Raw genomic sequence first — 19,239 nt, 5'->3', positions numbered from 1 at the left:
AAATGGAAAAAGCTGATAACACGCAGTTTCTTCAAAAAACAACAATCACGGTGTGCATGTTTCGCAACGCTCATGAAGGCACTCATAATTATTGGTAGCAGAGCTTTGAATACAGGTGCTGGCAAATTATAAAGCAGCCACGAAGCAGGTTCTCCATTTAGTGCAGGTTCTGCATTTTGTTAGTGCCAAGAATCTGGACAGTCAGATTGACATTACACAGAAATTACCACTTCCTGGTGTGTGAAAATTGGCAGAGAGATAGAAAAATACTTGTGGAAACCAAATATGTCAACCTTAAACAATAAATTTTTTGGCACTTTTCGGTCGCAAGGACCAGTCCGCCCCTTTAAAGGGCCCTACAAGTAATCGCCGAACAACCTCGCTATTGGCGTTTATTGCCCCGGGAAATTGACTGCCACAAAGATATTTAAACTTTGTCAAGTACAAACGGACTTGCAGGCCTTGTCGCATGCTTAAAGGGACACTACAGTGAAACAATGAATAGCTGTACATTGATACATTGTTCTACGAAAACTCTTTAATGTCGTTAATCTTGCAATCACAAGTTTGTCACTACATGAAAAAATCAAAGTACCATTTCTGAATTCCGCGCCGAAATCTGCATGCTTTACGTCATGAATTGCAAAGCTTACTTTTCTAATTTTGCCAACATTAGCTTGACAAAACAACTCAAAACGTACTACGAGCTACATAGGCCTCAGTAAACACTGTCCAAATTTACGACATGATGTTGAGTGCGGGAATTTCGGGGTGGCATCGCCACCCGCGATTACTTTTTTACGTTCCTCACTTGCCAAGCGTCTGGTTGTGGAGAGTGTGGCGGGGTTTTGGAATCGCACGCATCGATACCTCGAGTATTTCCTTTACTAATTATCTGTGAATGTGTGCATCACTTTTAGTGAGAGCACAAGCGCAATCTGGACAGTGTGCAGGCAGCTCTGGTAACTACGTTGCTCGCAATGCTCAAATCAGCCAATGGCCACGTCTATGCGTTCCAGAGTTAAAAATTGACTTTTTTTTTGGGGGGGGGGGGGGTGCAAGTGGTACACACATCCATTGTCAGGAGAAAAAACGTGCGATTCCTAGCAGACTGAAATTTACTCGTAAATTCTATTCCACAGACCCCATTAAAATACTTCGCTCACATGTTCGGTGGAGCCTCTGCTTTTGACCAGACGCATTTTCTGACTACATTCAAAAAGCGTTGCTGGCACGTCGAGTTCTACCCGATTGCAGCCGATTTAAGTCACTGGCATGACAAAAAGTGTACGACAAGCCAAACCACTACGCTATAAATACCGCATTTACAGTTTCATGCATGACATGCAACTTCTTCAATGGACATTTGCCATCTTTGCCCATGCTACATCTGAAACTATCAGATGCACTGCAAAAAAAACTAAGAGCCGCCACTCAATTTGGGAAAGAAAAAAGCAAGAACTCACTCGAAGAAGGCGTCTTGTCCTCCAGACGAGAGGAACCGCTGCAGCATCAGGTGGTACGGGTATTTGCGTTCGTCAAACAGCATCGGCGATGTGAAGCCCACCGAGCAGATGTAGAAGGTGAGCCTGCGCAATTATTGATGAATCAACCACTCCGTTTGTACCCGCGTGTCGCGAGCGATCTGCCAGTACTGTGGTTAACACTGAGAAGAAAGACGAGAAGAAGTTAAAAGAATGCCGAGTAAGATCGTCGCCGACAGACAATTCAGATCGACACCAAATTTCAGGAGCGTCCACTTAATGCTTTATCACCTTTGCAAGGTGATCAACCAAGAGCGCAAATCAACTTTGCTCTCTGAGAATTGCATTTCAAGGACAGTAGACAAAAGCCGACCGAAAATGCAGTCTGAAATGAAAGCTAGTTAAAAAAAAAACAATGTATTAGCCTGATTAGGCAAGCCTTGTTTTAGGGCAGTGGTTCTCAGCCATGGATGTGTCGGGGACCCCTTGTTGACTGGAGGAAGTGATGGGAGACCCCTTGGAGCAGAGGGAGGGGGGATACGTAGGTAACTTAACAAAACTGGAGGGTGGAACAGGTGGCTTTTGTTGCAAACAAAAGCATCAAACAAATGTGCCCCTTCATTTCGGACAATCCATCAATACATGGCACAGTCGCAATTAAACAGAGTTGCATAGGTAAAAAATTTAATACGTAAACAAAAAGGCGAATGAGGGTTTCGCGGATTTTAGAAATGGCTTCACGGACCCCCATTTGAGAACCACTCTTCTGGGGTATTCAAAGTGGCACTGCTAGCAGTGCAAACGTGTTTCATACAGAGATGGTTTGACTGTATGCAGTTCACAGTCATACCACGGCAACGGTTCAAGGATGAACTGATTAACCAGGCTTTCGTAAAGGAAAGTGTAAACTTAAGGGCTCGTTTTCTGCGCGAGATACGATATTAATGTGGACTAACAGACAATAATACCAAGAGAAGTATAGGGGATATTGCTAGTAGTAATTGTAACGTAAATGTAAAGAAAGCAAAGTGGACGAAAAGAAACTTGCCTCCGGCGAAATCCGAACCTGCGACCTTCGAATAACGCGTCCGATACTCTACCACTGAGCTACGGTGGTGGTGGTCCCCCCCCGCCCATGTGTGCATTTAAACGTGAAAGTGTCAGCCAGTGCCACCTGTTCCCTTTGTGGCGAATGTGGACGACTCGTTCTTGCCTGTTTGGCGTCAAGTGGTACGTGATCTTATTTACGAGACGGCAGCTGATCAATATCCCCTCGCATAGCACCGCTTCTATTAGGTACACTTACCCTTGCTACAACACTTTTTACTCCGCCTCTTAAAATTAAGTGCCTTAATTTCTGGTGAGCTCTGGATTATCAGTCGACAACATTGTTCCGTTGAATCGTCAGTGGTTTAGTATTCCGTGTAGCAGAAAAGATGCAGTCACACAAGAGTGAAGGCTAAGTTGTACAGCACAGTTCCCATCAAGACACACAACACAATCGCACACAAGTTGACGCACAAAAACTTGACGCAGTACCTGGGACAGCCCGACTCATCGGGGGTTAGCACCTAGTCGTTATTTCTAGACAATAAAAAATGCGGGAGGGGGCCGAGTCTTACAGCTCGAGGTCGATCCAGGGTTCCTTTAACCTGTGGTCGCATACAAAAATGCACTTCAGTTCGATAAATCAAAGGGATTCACAGAATGCTGATGCAATTACAAAACTAACTTACACCAAGGTGACTGTAAGCCTCTTCAAAATGGCGGCAATGAGCATGATGCTAAAAAAAGAAGGAATCAAAACACATTTATAAAACATCAGCTTTAATATTGCAATGATTATAACGATGGGTGCCCACTGTACCATGAGCTTGTGATGTTTTGCGAGATGGAACACTTGTAACGATTCTCTTGTGACACTATGTCACTAACACCTTTTTCTCCTGGATGCCTCTGTGGGAATGGAGAAATACACTAAACACCAGCTAAGAAAAAAATAAAGAAAAGAGAGATGATGAGGGTCACGGCACCCATCTCGCAAACTATATCGATGTTCACAAAGCAAAGCTGGTGTTCCAGCCTTCCCTGTGCCCCCAATGTTCCCTACAGCCTTCCAACTCGTGGATCACAAGTGGACCACGCTGTTCACTTCTTATGTGAAAAACTATGTCATGTCCCACAGGCTGTGGGACTCCTCTAGGACCCGACAAGCTGCCAGGTCCTACAGTCTCTGTTGTGTCCTACAGGCACAGAAATGACGTGTACTACTAGTCGGCAAGGTTGCGCATATGTGCAGCGACGGTTTCGGCGACTTGGCTTGGCTTGTGTGTCGGGAGAGTAACGACGATGGGACAATCCATCCACGACACAGGCACAACAACGATGAGGACATGCACACGCAACGTAGTACCAATACAGAGAAGCTGTATAAAGCCACGTCGTCTCATTGTAACGGCTTGGTGATTTTCAAAAAATAGTTGTAAAGCTCAGAATAAACATGGTTAAGGGGGGACATGGTTCTTAGGGCTCTCCCATTTATTTTTGAACCAAGTGTGACAAACGTTGGCATGCTTACTTAGTTTGTTCTCCGGATTCTAAAGATGTAGCTATGTTTTCTGTACCTTCATTAGTTAATTAAATAATCAAGATAACAATTTCTATTGTTCTTACCATAATAGAAAAATAACCACCTGTCAAACATTTATAAATAACATAGGGATTGACAGTAGAAAGCGTAAGACATGCAACATAAGAAGCACTTTTTTGAATGGGTCATTATTTCTTACTTTACAGTACACTAAACTTCACAGCCCTGAATGTGGCTATTGTGTGGTCACACAAAAGACTAGTTTGAAAAACTTGCATCAAGAGAAATCAAAATCTGCTTCCTGTGTTGTGTGCTCCAAACGAATAGCTTCATGCTGCAAAATAAAATATTCTGCTATCTGTAATAGTTCCAGATATACTGCAGTAATTTTCATGCAGAGTGTACGAAATTGCCATCTTCAGAAAATAAAGAAAACAAAAAATTCTAACATTTTTAACTGTAAAAATGTATGCACTTATAATTACATAGCCATTGACATATAAATAAATGCTAGAAAGCCTAAGGAGTGCAATGCTGCAAGCTGATCGAAAATTGAACGAGTACTTCTCAAATTACAGCACAGCATGTAACCAAATACAGAAATTTTTATATTAAAATAAAAAAATGAAGCTGCCCATTAAAAATAGGCTCCTAGCATTATTTTTTGTGCACATTTAGCTACACCGTGCAAAAACAATTACAGCTCTAGCTGCCCTAGGTCTACTTTTACCGAACAAGCAAAAGAAAGTGGTCAAAATCTGTGCTTCGAGAATAATGCTGTTAAGGGGAGATGCTCCTCGAAAAACTTTTTCTTCAGATATTTGTGACAGCTCAATGAAACTTTCACCAGTTATAGAGTTGGAGCTCCTTTTTTCAAATCTGCTTTTATTTTTTTCATGGCTCACTTAGTTAATTTTTTGCAGACCATGCATTTGTAAAAACAATGCATTCTTGTGCAAGCTTAGGCAACAATAGTAAGCACAAAAAAGCTCTAAAAAATAGCCAATGTTGCTCCTAATGAATTGCAGAATTCAATAAAGCAAAGAAACATTGTGTAACATTTGTGTACTGGCCTAGAAAAAAATTCTAATGCTGAATTTGAATTTTGCCATACTCAAGGAACAAGCTTCTTAAATTATCCAGCTGAATATGCTTTGGAGACCTATGAAAGTTGTTTATTTGAATTCAGGACATGTTAAACATTAAGTATGCCAAGTTTCATTGCAATCCGACTATGTAAAACGCACAAATTATTGTGCACAAGCTCTAAAAACGCCGAAAAATGAGGAACTGAGAAAAAGCGGTTTGAAAGTTCAAAACCATGTTTAATACTATACTGTTCAACCAATCTGAATGAAATTCACAGAGAATGTTAGCAAAGCTATCTTGAAAAAGTTGAGTTTCAGAATAACCCAGCACTATATATTGGACTCTTACAGTCTCTGCAAGCTGTCTCCTCACGACAGTGTTGAGATCACGACAATGTTGCGAACACGTCGTTAAAAGCAGTATAACAGTTGCCAATAGCCTCTATTGCGGGGGCGGCGAGCATGTTCACCGCGAATGGATTGACTTTCTGTTGTTCGTCGACGTGCGGCGTACACCACTCCACCAAGATGAAGAACAACCCTTCCACACGAGACCAAGATGAACACGATAGCTCGTGTGTAACGGCAACAGTTTGGTGCGGAAGAAGCGCGATTTAGCGTCAATTTGCGCTCACATTCATCTCACAGGAATGTTACAAATTGATTTTGCGCCAGAAATAATGACGCGAGAAGCTAGAAACTTCTCAGACAAGTGCAAAAATAGGTGTAGATTTCGAAAATGCCAGCTTCAAAAAGTCGATTTTTTTGCGATTTTTGGCCTTCTAAGACCCGTGTCCCCCCCCTTAAGCATAGTTACAGGAACTCCTGCAAGAGCAGAAGAATGACAACATGCACAAATTGCAAGAAAGGCCATTGCCATCACTATAAATTCTCAGCGTTGCTGGATGAAAGGACTCATCCGTATTTAGAGCATTTCAGATCGAAAAATACTGCTTATAAAATGACTACGTGCTTTTGGGATTAACTATTGCAGCTACGAACACTGCGAATGGTAAGCTTTCTGTCGCGCCAAAAAAAAAAAACTGGTTCAGAAAAATTGTCAGTTGTCGGACCCTTTAACGTGCCCCGCAATCTATGTACACAGCTTCATGCATTCTCACCTCTACCGAAAATGTGGCTGTCGTGGCGGTGATCCGATGTGTGGCAGCTCGGGCTAGTTAGTATGGCATGACGATAGTTATAGCGCGAGAACAAAACGACAACACAGAGACAAGAAGGACACGAAGGAGCGCTCGTGTCCTTCTTGTCTCTGCGTCATGGTTTTGTTCTCGCGCTATAACTATCGTTGATCGATCCCACAACCTTTGGAAGAGCAGTCAAGTACCATAGCCACTAGAACACCACAGTGGGTGTTTAGATATGGTTTTGATTACTGAAGCCTCAACCGCACCCTTGAGTCAATGCCAACAGGGTCAAAAACGAGTTCATTTGCATACCTAAACTTCGGCATGGGAGAGGTAAGAGGTGGCTCCCAGGATAGACCGTTCGCCAGTAGTCTGGTCAGAGCCGAAGCCACTGCCCGTGCAGAAGGGGACGGAGCCGTGGGGGATGGCGGCACCTGCTGACCACGTCGCTGACGCATCGGGGAACCCACACAGAGCTGGCGCACCGGGGCAAAATGAACAAAGACGTCATGATGATATGTGCGGTTTAACGTCCCGAATAAAGACGTCAGAAATGCAAGAATGCACACATTCCAGCACTGACATCATATCTGCCTGAATAAGAATGCCCTTAGACTGTACATTTCTCATTCACATTAAACATTATTTCCTGGCATTATGTTTGTCTTAAAGTATATCTCTATATATAGAAACCAGTTTTGGCAGCAGAATGCAACAGCTCGGATGCCTCCCAGCAGTACTCAGCAGTGAGAAAAAAAATGAAAAATCGGTACCGTTGAAACAACGCCATACAGTATCTGTCCGATTTCCGGTTTAAAAGTATAAAATCCTGAGGACATTCTTTTCTACTGTCACATCACAGAAATGAGTCAGCATAATTTACTGGCACACAAGCACTTCACGAGTTGGACAGAGCAGCGCATTCTGATGAGGCCACAGTTCATTAGATTCTGATTAATTTTCCGATTAACCTCAACATCATTGAAAAAGTGATTTGATAAACAAAACCAGAGGCAACACTTTGAATTATGCTTTTGGCACACTACCAAAACATGTTTACTGAAAGATGCTTCCGGACAAACAAACAAGAAAAGCAGTTAGCGGCAAAGTTATTTGTCAAACACAAAATACAGTAAACTCCTTTTAAACGAAATCTGCAGGGACCAGGAAAAATGTGTCCTTTAAGAGGAGTTTCATTTACTGAGAGAGCAATGAGGGTACAATATTCAAGTAGGAAACCAAACATACCGAGTGGCAGTTGTTCCATTTAAGCAGTGATTTCATATAAAGGGGTATGTGCCTTTCGAAATGAATTTTGTTTCTTGTTGGATGTTGATGAAAATTGGCACAGACACTAAAAAATGACCTCAAAGTGGTTCCATGAAAATTTTGAGGCGATAACACAAAAACTTATTGAGATACAAGTTATTTCTTTATTGAACTTCATGGAGGGGCTGGTGAATTATAGAATTACAAAAATTGTGGGTAATTACTGAAGCACAGACAAATGTTTGCTGAAGGGGGCTGCGTTTTCAAAATAATTTTTTTGCAGCACTAAATCTTGTAGTTGACATTTTCTAGAGCGACACTGCAATGAGCCCACTTGCACTACAAACAAAAACCCTACGAAAAATTGTTTAGGGAGTAAAATGAAAAACTAAGATTGCAGCCCCCTGAAACACAGTTCAAGGAGCGTTACAAACTGAATCAAAATCGGTGCAGTGGTTGCAAAGATATCTGCTTCTCGAGCGTTTGAAGTTTCATCTTCTCTTCACGTCTCTTAAACACCTAAAAATTGTGATCTTAGGTTTGTCCTGTGATATTTGACTTCTCAGGCATCTGGCATCTGCCCAGTGTGCCTTGGTTGTCAATGTATATACTTTTTTTTCATAACTTTTTTTTTTTGTCTACAGAGGAAGTATGGATTTTAAACCAAGTTCTCTGTTAAAGAAGCGGTGTGATATTACAAAGCACAGAATAGATTGTAATTGAATAAGACCATACACTGAAATGATTAGACTTTTGTGTTCATGCTGTCATTAGCATAATTAGGTACTTCTTGATTACAAATAATCACTGAACATTTTTTATAGAGAGAAGTTTATTGCATAGGAAAAATGGCTCACACCATGACTGCCTAAGCCTTCTTTCCAAAATAACAGTTATGGGCAGGAAACTGGTGGCACAGAATTTTTTTAGCAGTTTATTTAGTGACGCGAGTCGGGCATATAAAAACTCATGCCCCTGCTTCATACATGCTCTTTTGCCACTCTAGCCGTAAAAAACATCATCATACGGCCAGTCACGAAAACGCTAATCTACAAGGCTTTCATTGTCTCAGAACATTCATAGACTCTCGCGGCGATACCAAGCAACGCTCTAAGCACGTCTAAATTGCATCACAAAAGCTTATTGACAGCCCTTTATATGACCGAGAAGTGTGCGGCTGCATGGACAGCGCAGCCGCGTGATGCACTTGCCTGCGGTGTTCGGTGACAATGTGCGAAATGTGTACCTACGATGACAAAAAACTGGCGCACACTGCACTTGTTATCGCATTTTCGAATGCCGATGCGCGAAACTGCTAGCCGCTGTTCCGAGCAATCCTTGGCAGCATAGGGGGTTGGGGGGGCTGACGAGCTTGACAGTGAGATCTGCTGCCAATGCGTAAAATGCCCATCCGTGGTTCCGAGGAGCTAGCAAGTGATGTGCTTCGTTGCTTGCGAAAAACCACATTTCTACAAGTGTTTTAGCGCGGCGTTCTTGCCCGCAAAGTTCGTATAGCCGTCAGCGGAGTTGTGCCCGCGGTTCGTACACAGCGCGCCCGCTCGCGTTGACAGGCCGCACTCTTGCCCGCAGAGTTCGTATAGCCGTCAGTGGAGTTGTGCTCGGGGTTCGTACACAGCGCGCCCGCTCGCGTTGACAGGCCGCGCTCGTAGACCAGGCGCCCGCTCGTAGTAATCTGATCGTGAATCCGCTTATAGCTTTGTTGCTTGCGAAGAAGCACGTCGCCACGAGTGCACTAGTGCGTCGTTCTTGCCCGCAGTCTCGCCATCAGCGCAGTTTCGGCCTAACGACACCCCGTTGACACACCGCACCATAGACCGCCCGCCCACTTCTAGTAAACTGATCGTGAATCCGCTTACAGCTCCTAACTAAAACGTAATTATATCATGAGTGATTGTTGAGCCGTGAACACGTCCTGAAGTAGCGATTTTTGACAACCATGTCCTCGCGACGCACGAGCAGCAGATGATCTGCCGGAGCGAGCTGAGGAAACATGGCGGCCACAGCGAATCAGGGGCCTCGAAGCGACCTTCATATATTTGCTTTTTGTGTGCTTGTTTTTAAACGAAAGAGCCAGCTGGGGCAGGAAATTCGAACACGCAGAAACTCTCTTTCCGATGAGCCCAAGAAGACTGCTCCCGGACGCACCCTCGCGAAGCTATAATTTTTTGAAAATTGATGTTTTCTCGCCATTTCCAGAAACTTTTGCTACTTAGCAGGGTGAAACGAATTTTTCGAAGCACTTCTGTGCGGTTTTCAGTGTTGATATTTTGGAATCAGATAGAATAATTGTTTCAGAAACTGAAACCTTCATTTTTTAGAAATCGACTTTTTTTTGCCATTGCTTGCGCTACCGAAGCCGTGTCCCCCTTAAGGGGGAAGTCAAATAAATTGTATAACATGCCGCCGCAGCAGGGGAGTGGCCAGCAAGCGCTAAAAATATCACAACTTCGTGCGTTTGCAATTTCCCAACCACGCAGCCCAGCGCAGCTATTTTGATCTTGTTTTGCTCGTGAATTCTTGCTTTTTTTTCGCCACCCTTTGCAGCAGCAGCGGCGTGGCCATGGCGGGAATCCCTCATGATTGGAGGGCTCTCAAAGTTTTGAAGTCTCACGCGGCTCGAATGCACAGCCGCGATTGGAAGAAGCATGCGCCTCTCGAGGAAGTGGGCGATTGCGCAGCTCCTATTGGCTGCTGCGCGCAATGACTATCTGTTCCCCTGGCTCGCCGTCTGCTCTGGCGCCGGTGCTCGCTCGGCGCGGCCTTGCAAGCACCGGTGTTCTCTGGGCATGCTTGTGTGTCGCGTTTGCCGATAAAGCGCCTCCAGGCGCCGCGTCTTTTTTCTATCTGACAACGGCATCATTTCGCTCAGTTCTCACACGTGCTCTTAAACATTTCACTTCACGAGACGATCTTTCGCCGTATTCACGGGATGCTGATTGTTGTTCTGTCGCTAACGATGGGCAGGGCAAAGTACGGAACTTAGCATGTGTTCTGCTCAAGTAAGCGTCCGATGAAGCTCGTAAGCATGGTGAGGCTCGTTCGCGTGCCAACACGTGGGCAACAGTCGCATCGATGCTGAGCAGCTTTTCTTCATCTCTTCAAGACTATGACTGCATTGATGATTATCGCAACATCGAGAATCCGCGCAACGCTCTGTCGTTGCAAGTGAGGCTGGTGTTGGTGTTTCGTGCTCAACTGCACCTGATGCAGTGCGCTCGCTCTGCAGTGATTACAACTCCAAACAGTGTGACCGCGTTGTCGACTGAGCATTTCCCAACACGTTTTTGGACGTGGGAGTTGTTAGCCGTAGAGGATAGCGAACGTGTTGCTGTGCAACCAAAGCTCGGCGCTATGTCGGCAACAATGGGAAGCGGAGAAAGACCCTTTCCATGTGAAAAAGGCTCAGGTACGGCTGCAACACAAGCAGGAAAAGCGGAAAAGGAAAAGAGTCCTAAAAAAAATTTCTAGCTACTTTGCAGGGTCATTTTAGACCAAAATATGTGTTTGAAACTTTCAAAGCTGCTTTCTCGGAATGACCTTTTTGGCCAGTGGGGCTGTTTAGTCTGGTGATATCTCTGCAACCGTTCATCTGATTTCTATCAGATATGTTTTACTATGTACCATAATAAATAGCCCACACATTGATAGAGCCGTTAAATTTATTGCATCTGTAATTTGTGATAATTAAAATTTAATTTATAAAATCTTAATCAAACACCAAATCCAGTGCTCTGCTAAAAACTTTCAATACGAAAATTTAAAAAAAAATGGCTCTGTCCTACTGTAAAGCACCCATCCAGGAATCGTCACAGTGAATTTCACAGTGCTAGCATATTTATTAAGTTCACCAGAGACTAAGAAAGCTATGTGGACTATCCTGAGAAATGGCTGTAACTTTGGAAGCAGTGATCCTGAATGCATGAAATTTGGGGTTATTCAAATGGCTGTATTGCTAGCCTCCCCTAAAGTTTCATGAGGATATCTCAACAAACAAAAAAGTCGCCCTTCCATGGTAGCCTCCCCCCTTAAGAGAGTTTCGTTCAATGGAAGTCTACTATATCAATGAAATTAACTGTACAGAGACAATGCAGTGGCTATAGAGACAAAAATGCTCTCTTGACAGTGCACAACAAGCGTAAACTTCCACCCTGTTCCCACTAGTTTGCTGCTTTTTCTTTTTTATTGCCACGATCAAAGGCAAGTTGCAAAAGCTAGTGTACATTGCAAAATCTACTTTGTTTAGGAGCTCCAATGCTATATGTTGATTAGAGTACTACTTAGAACACCTAAAAAGGAACACTTCATCCAGAGGCATGGCAAAGCTGGTGAATATGGCCAATAAAATCAGCAGTATGTCCAAGTTTCTTTTTCCTGTCTCTTGTTAAGGGGGCAGACTGGTCTTAAACATTTTTTAGTTTATTTCTTCAGTGATCTTGATCACACTGCACAGGGTTATGCAGTTTTTTCTGGCAATTTCCAGTATTTAATTAGTTTTCCTGTAACTGATCTTGTTCCTAAGATAACTTAAGCTCACCCCCAACTGTTTAAGGATGCCATAAAAAAAGTGTTTAATTAAAAGTTATGTTTTAGATATGCCAACATAAACTAATGACTATAGAGTGAAAGTATGCAAGAGTTTTTGCTTTTAGGCCTTCGTTGGTTATTTTACAGCAAAATGAACTATTCATTTTCCAAAGCAGTTGGAATTGCATTACAAATTTGATTATAAATTAATTAAAGAAGCTTGTGCTCTAAATTATGCTCCCATACTTGCATTCTACACATACAGGTTTTCAAAAGAATTGTTGTACCTGCCCTAGCTGCAGAGATATTGAAACCTCAAAATTGAACAGTCAAATTTGCTTTCTTGAGAAAAATGGAAAACTGAAAACACACAGTTTATTCAAAAAGCAACAATCATGGTGCGCATGTTTTTCAATCCTCATAAAGGTGCTCATGGTGTGTGAAAATTTGCAGAGAGATAGAAAAATACTTGTAGAAACCAAATACAGTGGAGTTCTCTGAAACGGAACTCGAAGGGGCAAGAAAATTTGTTCCATTTATGAGAAGTTTCATTTAAGCAAAGCCCACAAAATGAATGAAATATGGCTTTATTTCAAAAACACCAACTGTGGCCGACTTAACAGAAACATTTTGAAGTATGCAATACTACTATAGTTGATTAGAAAGAAAAATGTTTTTAATATTGCTGACTTGGAAAAAAGGAGGGGATAACAAGTTGCTTGACCTTGTTCAAGCACTTTCTCACACTGTAGGAGCGCATTGCTGAAAGGTTAGGCAGGAACTCTGTGCCACCATCGTGTTCAAAGTAGTGCTGCAACAAGATGACAGCATCTCTTGCTGCACTGTCAGCCACTGAAATGGGCTCTGGATCACACACCATCTCATTACCCCTTGAGCACAGGTCCTCATTTTGAACTACAGCTATAAGTTCCTTAAGGCTGTCCAAGCTCACGACGAGACGTCAATTGCTGCTCGACGAGCGCGGACATGTGCAATCACTGGATTGGCTTGGCTTGGCTAGGCTAGCTTTCACATTTGTTTCATGGTTGCTAGACTGCCAAGGCCACTTCCACCGTTCATGAATTCTGCCCGTTTTAGTTTCATTTAACTGAGGCAAGCTAAAACCAATGTTCCGATTACCCGAAAGTTTTTATCATTAAATATATAGGATACCAACTAAATGTGCCTAGATAGTTTCGTTTATGCGGCTGTTCTGTTTAACCGAGTTTCGTTTAATGGGCGTCAACTGTAAGTCAATTTTAAAAAATGAAAACCTAAGACTAACCAGTCTGCCCTCTTAACCATTTATTCCGTTGGTCTTTTAGAGATACAATTACTGAAGCCTAACTGCGTTGAGAATATTACTAAGCAGTTCGCTAGCAACAACGAACTGGCCTACCTTGACAAGAAGGCCAAACAGTTCGGCGAGTGCACGTCCCAGTCGCGATGCTCCCGTCAGCAAGGGCTTGATTTGCTTAACAGCTGCCTGCGAACGTGTCTTGTTGGCCTTACCATCCACAGAGGTGGATGATGCTGCCCCTCCAGGGCTGTCCGCTATGCCCACATCCACCTCCATGCCGTTCTGTGGCGGCGAGTCGTCCAGGGCCACTGCAGACGTGCTAGCCACTGCGTCTGGCATGTTCTGTGAGAGGTAAACATGCAATCCCGGTTAACGATCCCCGAGCCCAAGTTCACCCCTTGTGTACTTGCCACTTGCAAAGAGCCTGGAGACATATGTAAGAGGTGTACACTAAGGGAATGATTGCCCAACCTTAAGAAGCAGCACACATTTACACCTGCATGTAGCAATCAACCTGCAGCAAGTTTCAAGCAGTCCAAACTTAATATCGATACACTGCTTTGACACTAAGTTCTTCAGCAGCACTGCAGTTCCTGCTTTCGCCTGCTCCATAAATATTCTGAAACTAACTGATTTGATGCGCTTAGCTTTGATTGGATATGCCGAACATTCTTGTGAACACAGAACACTAACAGCTTGAACTGAAGTTTTAAGACCAAGAAACAAGCCCAAATTCATTGACACTGAAGAAAACTTGAAGTATCCACACTTGCACAAGGCAGGTCTCTTGCATGATCTTTAGAACAGCACAAAGATAGCGCACAAGTGCTTCTTGTGTGTTTGTTCATTGTTAATAAGCTGCTTCAACGATCGTTACTTTGACTGGCCCACATTGCCGCCTTAGTGAAGTCCTTCAGAAGACGTCAAGAATAACTGGAATTTTACGTCCCAAAACTAAGACAGAAGCGTGAGAGACACGTAGTTGAGGGCTCCGGAAATTTCGACAATCTGCTGCTCTTTATTATGCACTGACATTGTACACCAAACATGGGCCTCTAGTATTTCGCCTCCACCGAAATGCAACCATTACAGCCAGGATACTTTCGGGTCCTCCGAAGACTTGAGCGTACCTGCAAGGTGCCCTGAAGCCTCTGGAGTTGGTGTCGGCCAAAGGGGCAGCCGGGAGGCAGTGCTGAGTCATTGCACAGAGCCAGCAGTACCGTGCTCTCCCATACGAGCGAGGTGTAGAGCCGGGAGAGGCCTCGCAGCACGCCCAGGCCCAGCTCAGAGCCCCAGTGGCTCATCGAGATGGAACGGATCTCGCTCTGCACAAGGTGCAAGGACATTAGGCACGCCACAGCACTACGTTTGTTGGAATACTCGAATGCTTCAATTATTCAAATGAATAATACGCTATCTATTTTCCCTTCAAATCGAACGAATAGGTGCATATTAGCTTGAACGTGACACCCTGCAAAGGTGGTTTCACAGTAGTCGAGTGGTGCTAAGCCGTGAAAGCACTTATTCACATGTATATTAGTTTGCGTGTACCTCTCCTGTTTAAGTGACATCACTGCAATAAAGTGGTGTTAAGCCATGAAAACACATATCTAAAATAATTTGCACTGTTGTGAAGCCCCACTTTAAGGTTAAATGAGGACATTACCTTCACACCGATCTATTTTTTCAAATTTAAAAAGCTTCTTATGCCGACTTATATAGCGCTATGTTTAGCAAATCTTAAAAAGTAACATTTCATGGGCTATCACTTGCATTCAACAAAAAGTCAAATCTTGCTACCGTGTAAACCGGACTATAGGTCGAGTGGGAATATAGGTGAACCCCCCAAGTTCAGGTTACTGAAAAAGAAAAAAAAGGAAAACAACCCAAAACTGCCGCACCACATTTATTCCTGAATTGGGCGCACCACACCCCGATCGTCAAAGCTCCCCTCTACCATCATCGCAACTGGATCCTATTCGTCCGATAAAGCACCACTGGCTTCCGAAGACGAGAGTTTGTCGCTTGGCCGCCTCCTACAGTGCGTCGCCCTCCGCACCATCCAGCAAGTTGCTGAAGCAACATTTCTTGAAAGCCATTTCCACAATGGAATCTGGCAAGGAACGCCAGGTGGAAAGCACTCAGCCACAAACAGTCGTAAACAGTCGCAAGTAGGCGGCCCGTCGGTGTCTGGGTTGTCGCCGGACATTCACTCTTGGAACTCCAGCCGCACTTGGTCCTTGAACAGCTTGTTCAGCACAACCTCGAGTGGCTGGAGGGAGGACGTCATACCACCTGGTATCACGGCGGGGTCCGTTTTCCAGTCGCCAAGCGCGCGTTTCACAGTGTCGGTTAAGTGATCACGAAACGCATCCAACACCAGCATGCTGCGAAGACGCAGCAGTGCATCTGGCCGATGGTTCCACACTACTTTTATCCATTCGAGCATCATGGCCTCGTCCATGTATCCCTTCTAATTGACGCGAACGACAACACCGGGCGGGAGCATTTCCTTCGACATTGTCTTGCGTTTGAAAATGATGAAGGACGGAAGCTATCTACCATCTGCCGTGCATGCCAGCATGACGTTGAAGCGCGAGTGCTCGTTGCCAGTGGACAACAGCTTCACATCCTTGGCGCCGCGGTGCGTGATCGTAGTCAACGAAGGCATGTCAAACCACACAGGGTCTCATCGGCGTTGCCAATCTGCTCCATCATGTAGTCGCATAAATCGACGCACCCAAGAGTTTGGTGCACGAAACTCTTTTCTCGTGCGCCCAGCTTCTCGAGCGAGTTCCACGGCTTTCTTGCGAATGGTATCTACAGTCACTGGCAGCGAGCGCGCACGAATTCCCCGCACAAAGTGCGCTAGCTTATCCTCCAGCTGCGGATGAACGGCACTTCGTCCACGAAACGACATTTTTCGAGGATTGCACATCTGCAGCTTCCCTTTCTGCGCCCTCCAATAGCGCATGCTTTTTTTCCGATACACCAAAGCAGCACTGAGCAGCCATATTCCCGTTCGCTTCTGCGAACTGAACAACATTTAGTTTAAACGCAGCTGAGTACTGCCTTCTCGTACCACTACTCTTATTGAGTGAACGAAAAAAAAAAAAAACACTAAAAATGCAGTGCAATCTCAAGCGGAGCGAAAACTCTGAACATATTGGAAGCAAATCACACAAAGAAAACAGACAGAGAGAAAAAAAACAGCCTGCGATTGGATTTGGATGCGGTTATGGCCGCGTCCGGCTTCTCAAGCACATGCAAGCCACATGTTGCTAGACAGCGGCGCACTTTCGGCTGGACACCACTATATAAGACGAGGGGCAACTTTAGGTTAATATTTTACTGAAAACATTTCGACTTATATTCCAGTTGCTTCTACTTTTTTATTGAAAAAAAAAAAAAGGCATTTGCAGGCAGAGGCCTTGTGTCATTTTTTTTTAATTGAGCAGGTTTGTCAGCGCACAAATACAACTCAATATTTGCTACTTTACTTCAGGTTAGTTAGGTCATAAAAATATACCAATTGTTTTAAAAAATGTGGTATGTAAACTTCTTGAATTCGACTTGAAATTATTCGACCAAAATCACTGTTAGCTTTGAACCTAAAATTCACTATTCACACAAGCCTACACAGTATGCTTTTCCTGGTAAGGTGACAGATGGAGCGTGTTGCATGAAGAAAAAAGGGAGGGGGGGCAAATCCGACATTGCGTGCGAATCAAACATGCATGCTTGTGGTGCTGCTGGTCTCTGACATTTACAGCAACAAAATTTTGGTAGCCGACAAAATATTGTCACATCCACAATAGGTTAAAAACGGTAACCAAGACTGTTCTTTGATAACACACACAGCAGACCTCTTTAGTCACTCCTCTAAATTCAGACAGGTGTTACGATTGCAGTTTTCACTGCACTACAGATGAGGCAAGATCTTCAAAAAGAGAAATGCAGTCAAACTGAAGTAGCTCATGTCCTAGTTTTCCTACGAGTGTTTTCATGAAATGGCTACAGGGCACTCAAAGACAAGCTCAGGAAAGAACAGGACAGGTTCCGCACTGATCCTTGTTCCATTCTAAACTTCAGTATAATTCTTCTACGCTGTTCTGGGCTAACTGCCAAGCAGCCCAAAGAACTCCACAAATAATCCGGAACCAGGGCCTCTCACACAAACTCACCTGGCCAGTGCGGCAGACGTGCACAAACATCACGATGTAGGCGTGAGTGGCAGCCATCGCGTGAAGCAAGGGCGATTGCTGCTGCGTCGTCACTGTAGCCGCTGCGCCCTCACCACCTTCGCTGCCCGATGCTCCTTGGGAGGCAGCCAGGGCCCCCAACAACTCTTCGAGGAGCACAGAACCCCCCGGGGGATCCAGGGGCTTGTGCAGGGGCTCCAGGCTTGCTAACACAGCACCCAGGTGGCTCAGACCCTGCTGCAGCACCTGGGCCTCGTGTGCCAGGTTCTGAACATGGGGCAGAAAGAAACAAAGACATTTGCCAAAGGCTGCAAGTACCAGGCTTGCCAACTTTCATGTTATAGAAAGCACAGCAAAAGGCCAAGACATTACGGTATGATCACTTCAGTCTAAAAAGTTTAAAACTTTACAGGCATTTATGCTCAATTATTTATGATGTTGCTACGGCGTCGGCAAACAAACATCCAACACAAGTTGACATGTAACCTTGAGTCATATTTAAACTAATAGCTCTAATAGCTAATTTTCAAACAAAATCCTGAGGTCTCACCACGTTGAGAGTACTATAGATAATTACCGTATTTACTCGCATAATCGGCGCACTCGCATAATAGGCGCACCCCTAGTTTGGTCGCGGAAAATTCGATTTTTTTTAATACCGCGCATAATAGGCGCACCCCGAACTTGGCCGTGATCAGAAACGATTCTACCCCCCCCCCAGCGGTACAGTTGGAACGCGGTCCCCGTACCCTGAAGAAAAAAAGAAGGCAAATCGACGAGCAAATAAAAATTCGAGTGCAACGACCTAACCAATGTGTTTGTCGAAAAAAAACTTGAAAAAAAAAAAAAAAGCGTCCATGAGCGAAAAAAAAACGGCTGTTCCATCAATTACTGATACCCCCCAAATCGCCGTGCTTTTTGGAGGTCACGTGTACAACACCAGGGGCTCGATCGCCATCACCACCATCAGAGAAAAAGAAAGAAACGCCATTTTGCAAGCGGTGTGCGTATGTTGTGGTCGTGCATTGAACTTTGGTTCCACCATGGGGAAGTACGCGAGCTACACGGCTGGGTTTAAACTGAAGGCAGTGCAGTACGCGCTGGAGCACGGCAACCGGGCCGCAAGCAGGCATTTCGGCGTTGGAGAAACCAGTATTTGGTACTGGAGGGACCAAGAAGAAAAACTTGAGGCGACGAAAAAGACATGACGGGCTTTCCACGGTGCCAAGACCGGCAGGTATCCGAACGTCGAAGAGCAACTGGTTCGGCATATACGGGAGCTACGACAAGACGGCTGTGCTGTGTCGTTGGATATTGTGCAGACTGAGGCGTGCAGAATAGCCCGAGCGCAGGGCATCGAAGCAAAAGAGTTCAAAGCCAGCTCCGGATGGACAACTTGTTTCATGCGGCGCCATGGCCTCGCACTGCGAAGGCGGACCACCTTGTGCCAGCGCTTGCCCGCAGCATATGAGGACAAAGTCGTGGACTTCCACAGTTTTGTTATAAAGCTCCGACAGCAGAAAAACTTCATTTTGTCCCAGATCGGCAACGCTGATCAGACCCCTCTCTTTGCTTTGATATGCCGTGGAACATGACAGTGGAGGAGAAAGGTGCAC

General features: G+C 44.5%; 1 protein-coding gene across 8 annotated transcripts in view; it reads right to left on the bottom strand.

The window, feature by feature from the left end:
* Positions 1 to 19,239, bottom strand: part of HUWE1 (HECT, UBA and WWE domain containing E3 ubiquitin protein ligase 1) — a 207,744-nt gene that overhangs the window by 132,837 nt on the left and 55,668 nt on the right. For 6 of the 8 annotated variants that reach the window (XM_075873864.1, XM_075873865.1, XM_075873870.1 and 3 more), the window contains exons 24-30: positions 17,606 to 17,890; positions 14,552 to 14,746; positions 13,521 to 13,763; positions 6,620 to 6,783; positions 3,221 to 3,268; positions 3,107 to 3,136; positions 1,467 to 1,589 (exon numbers count right to left, since the gene is read on the bottom strand). In XM_075873864.1, coding sequence (XP_075729979.1) covers positions 1,467 to 1,589; positions 3,107 to 3,136; positions 3,221 to 3,268; positions 6,620 to 6,783; positions 13,521 to 13,763; positions 14,552 to 14,746; positions 17,606 to 17,890 — 1,088 coding nt within the window. The remainder of the gene's footprint in view (positions 1 to 1,466; positions 1,590 to 3,106; positions 3,137 to 3,220; positions 3,269 to 6,619; positions 6,784 to 13,520; positions 13,764 to 14,551; positions 14,747 to 17,605; positions 17,891 to 19,239) is intronic. The other 2 variants (XM_075873868.1, XM_075873871.1) reach the window with 1 other exon arrangement.

This window comes from Rhipicephalus microplus, chromosome 9, assembly GCF_043290135.1.
Source record: "Rhipicephalus microplus isolate Deutch F79 chromosome 9, USDA_Rmic, whole genome shotgun sequence".
Classification (NCBI taxonomy): domain Eukaryota; kingdom Metazoa; phylum Arthropoda; class Arachnida; order Ixodida; family Ixodidae; genus Rhipicephalus; species Rhipicephalus microplus.
The sequence above is the reverse complement of the archived record's forward strand: the minus strand, read 5'-3'. Positions and strand labels throughout refer to the sequence as shown.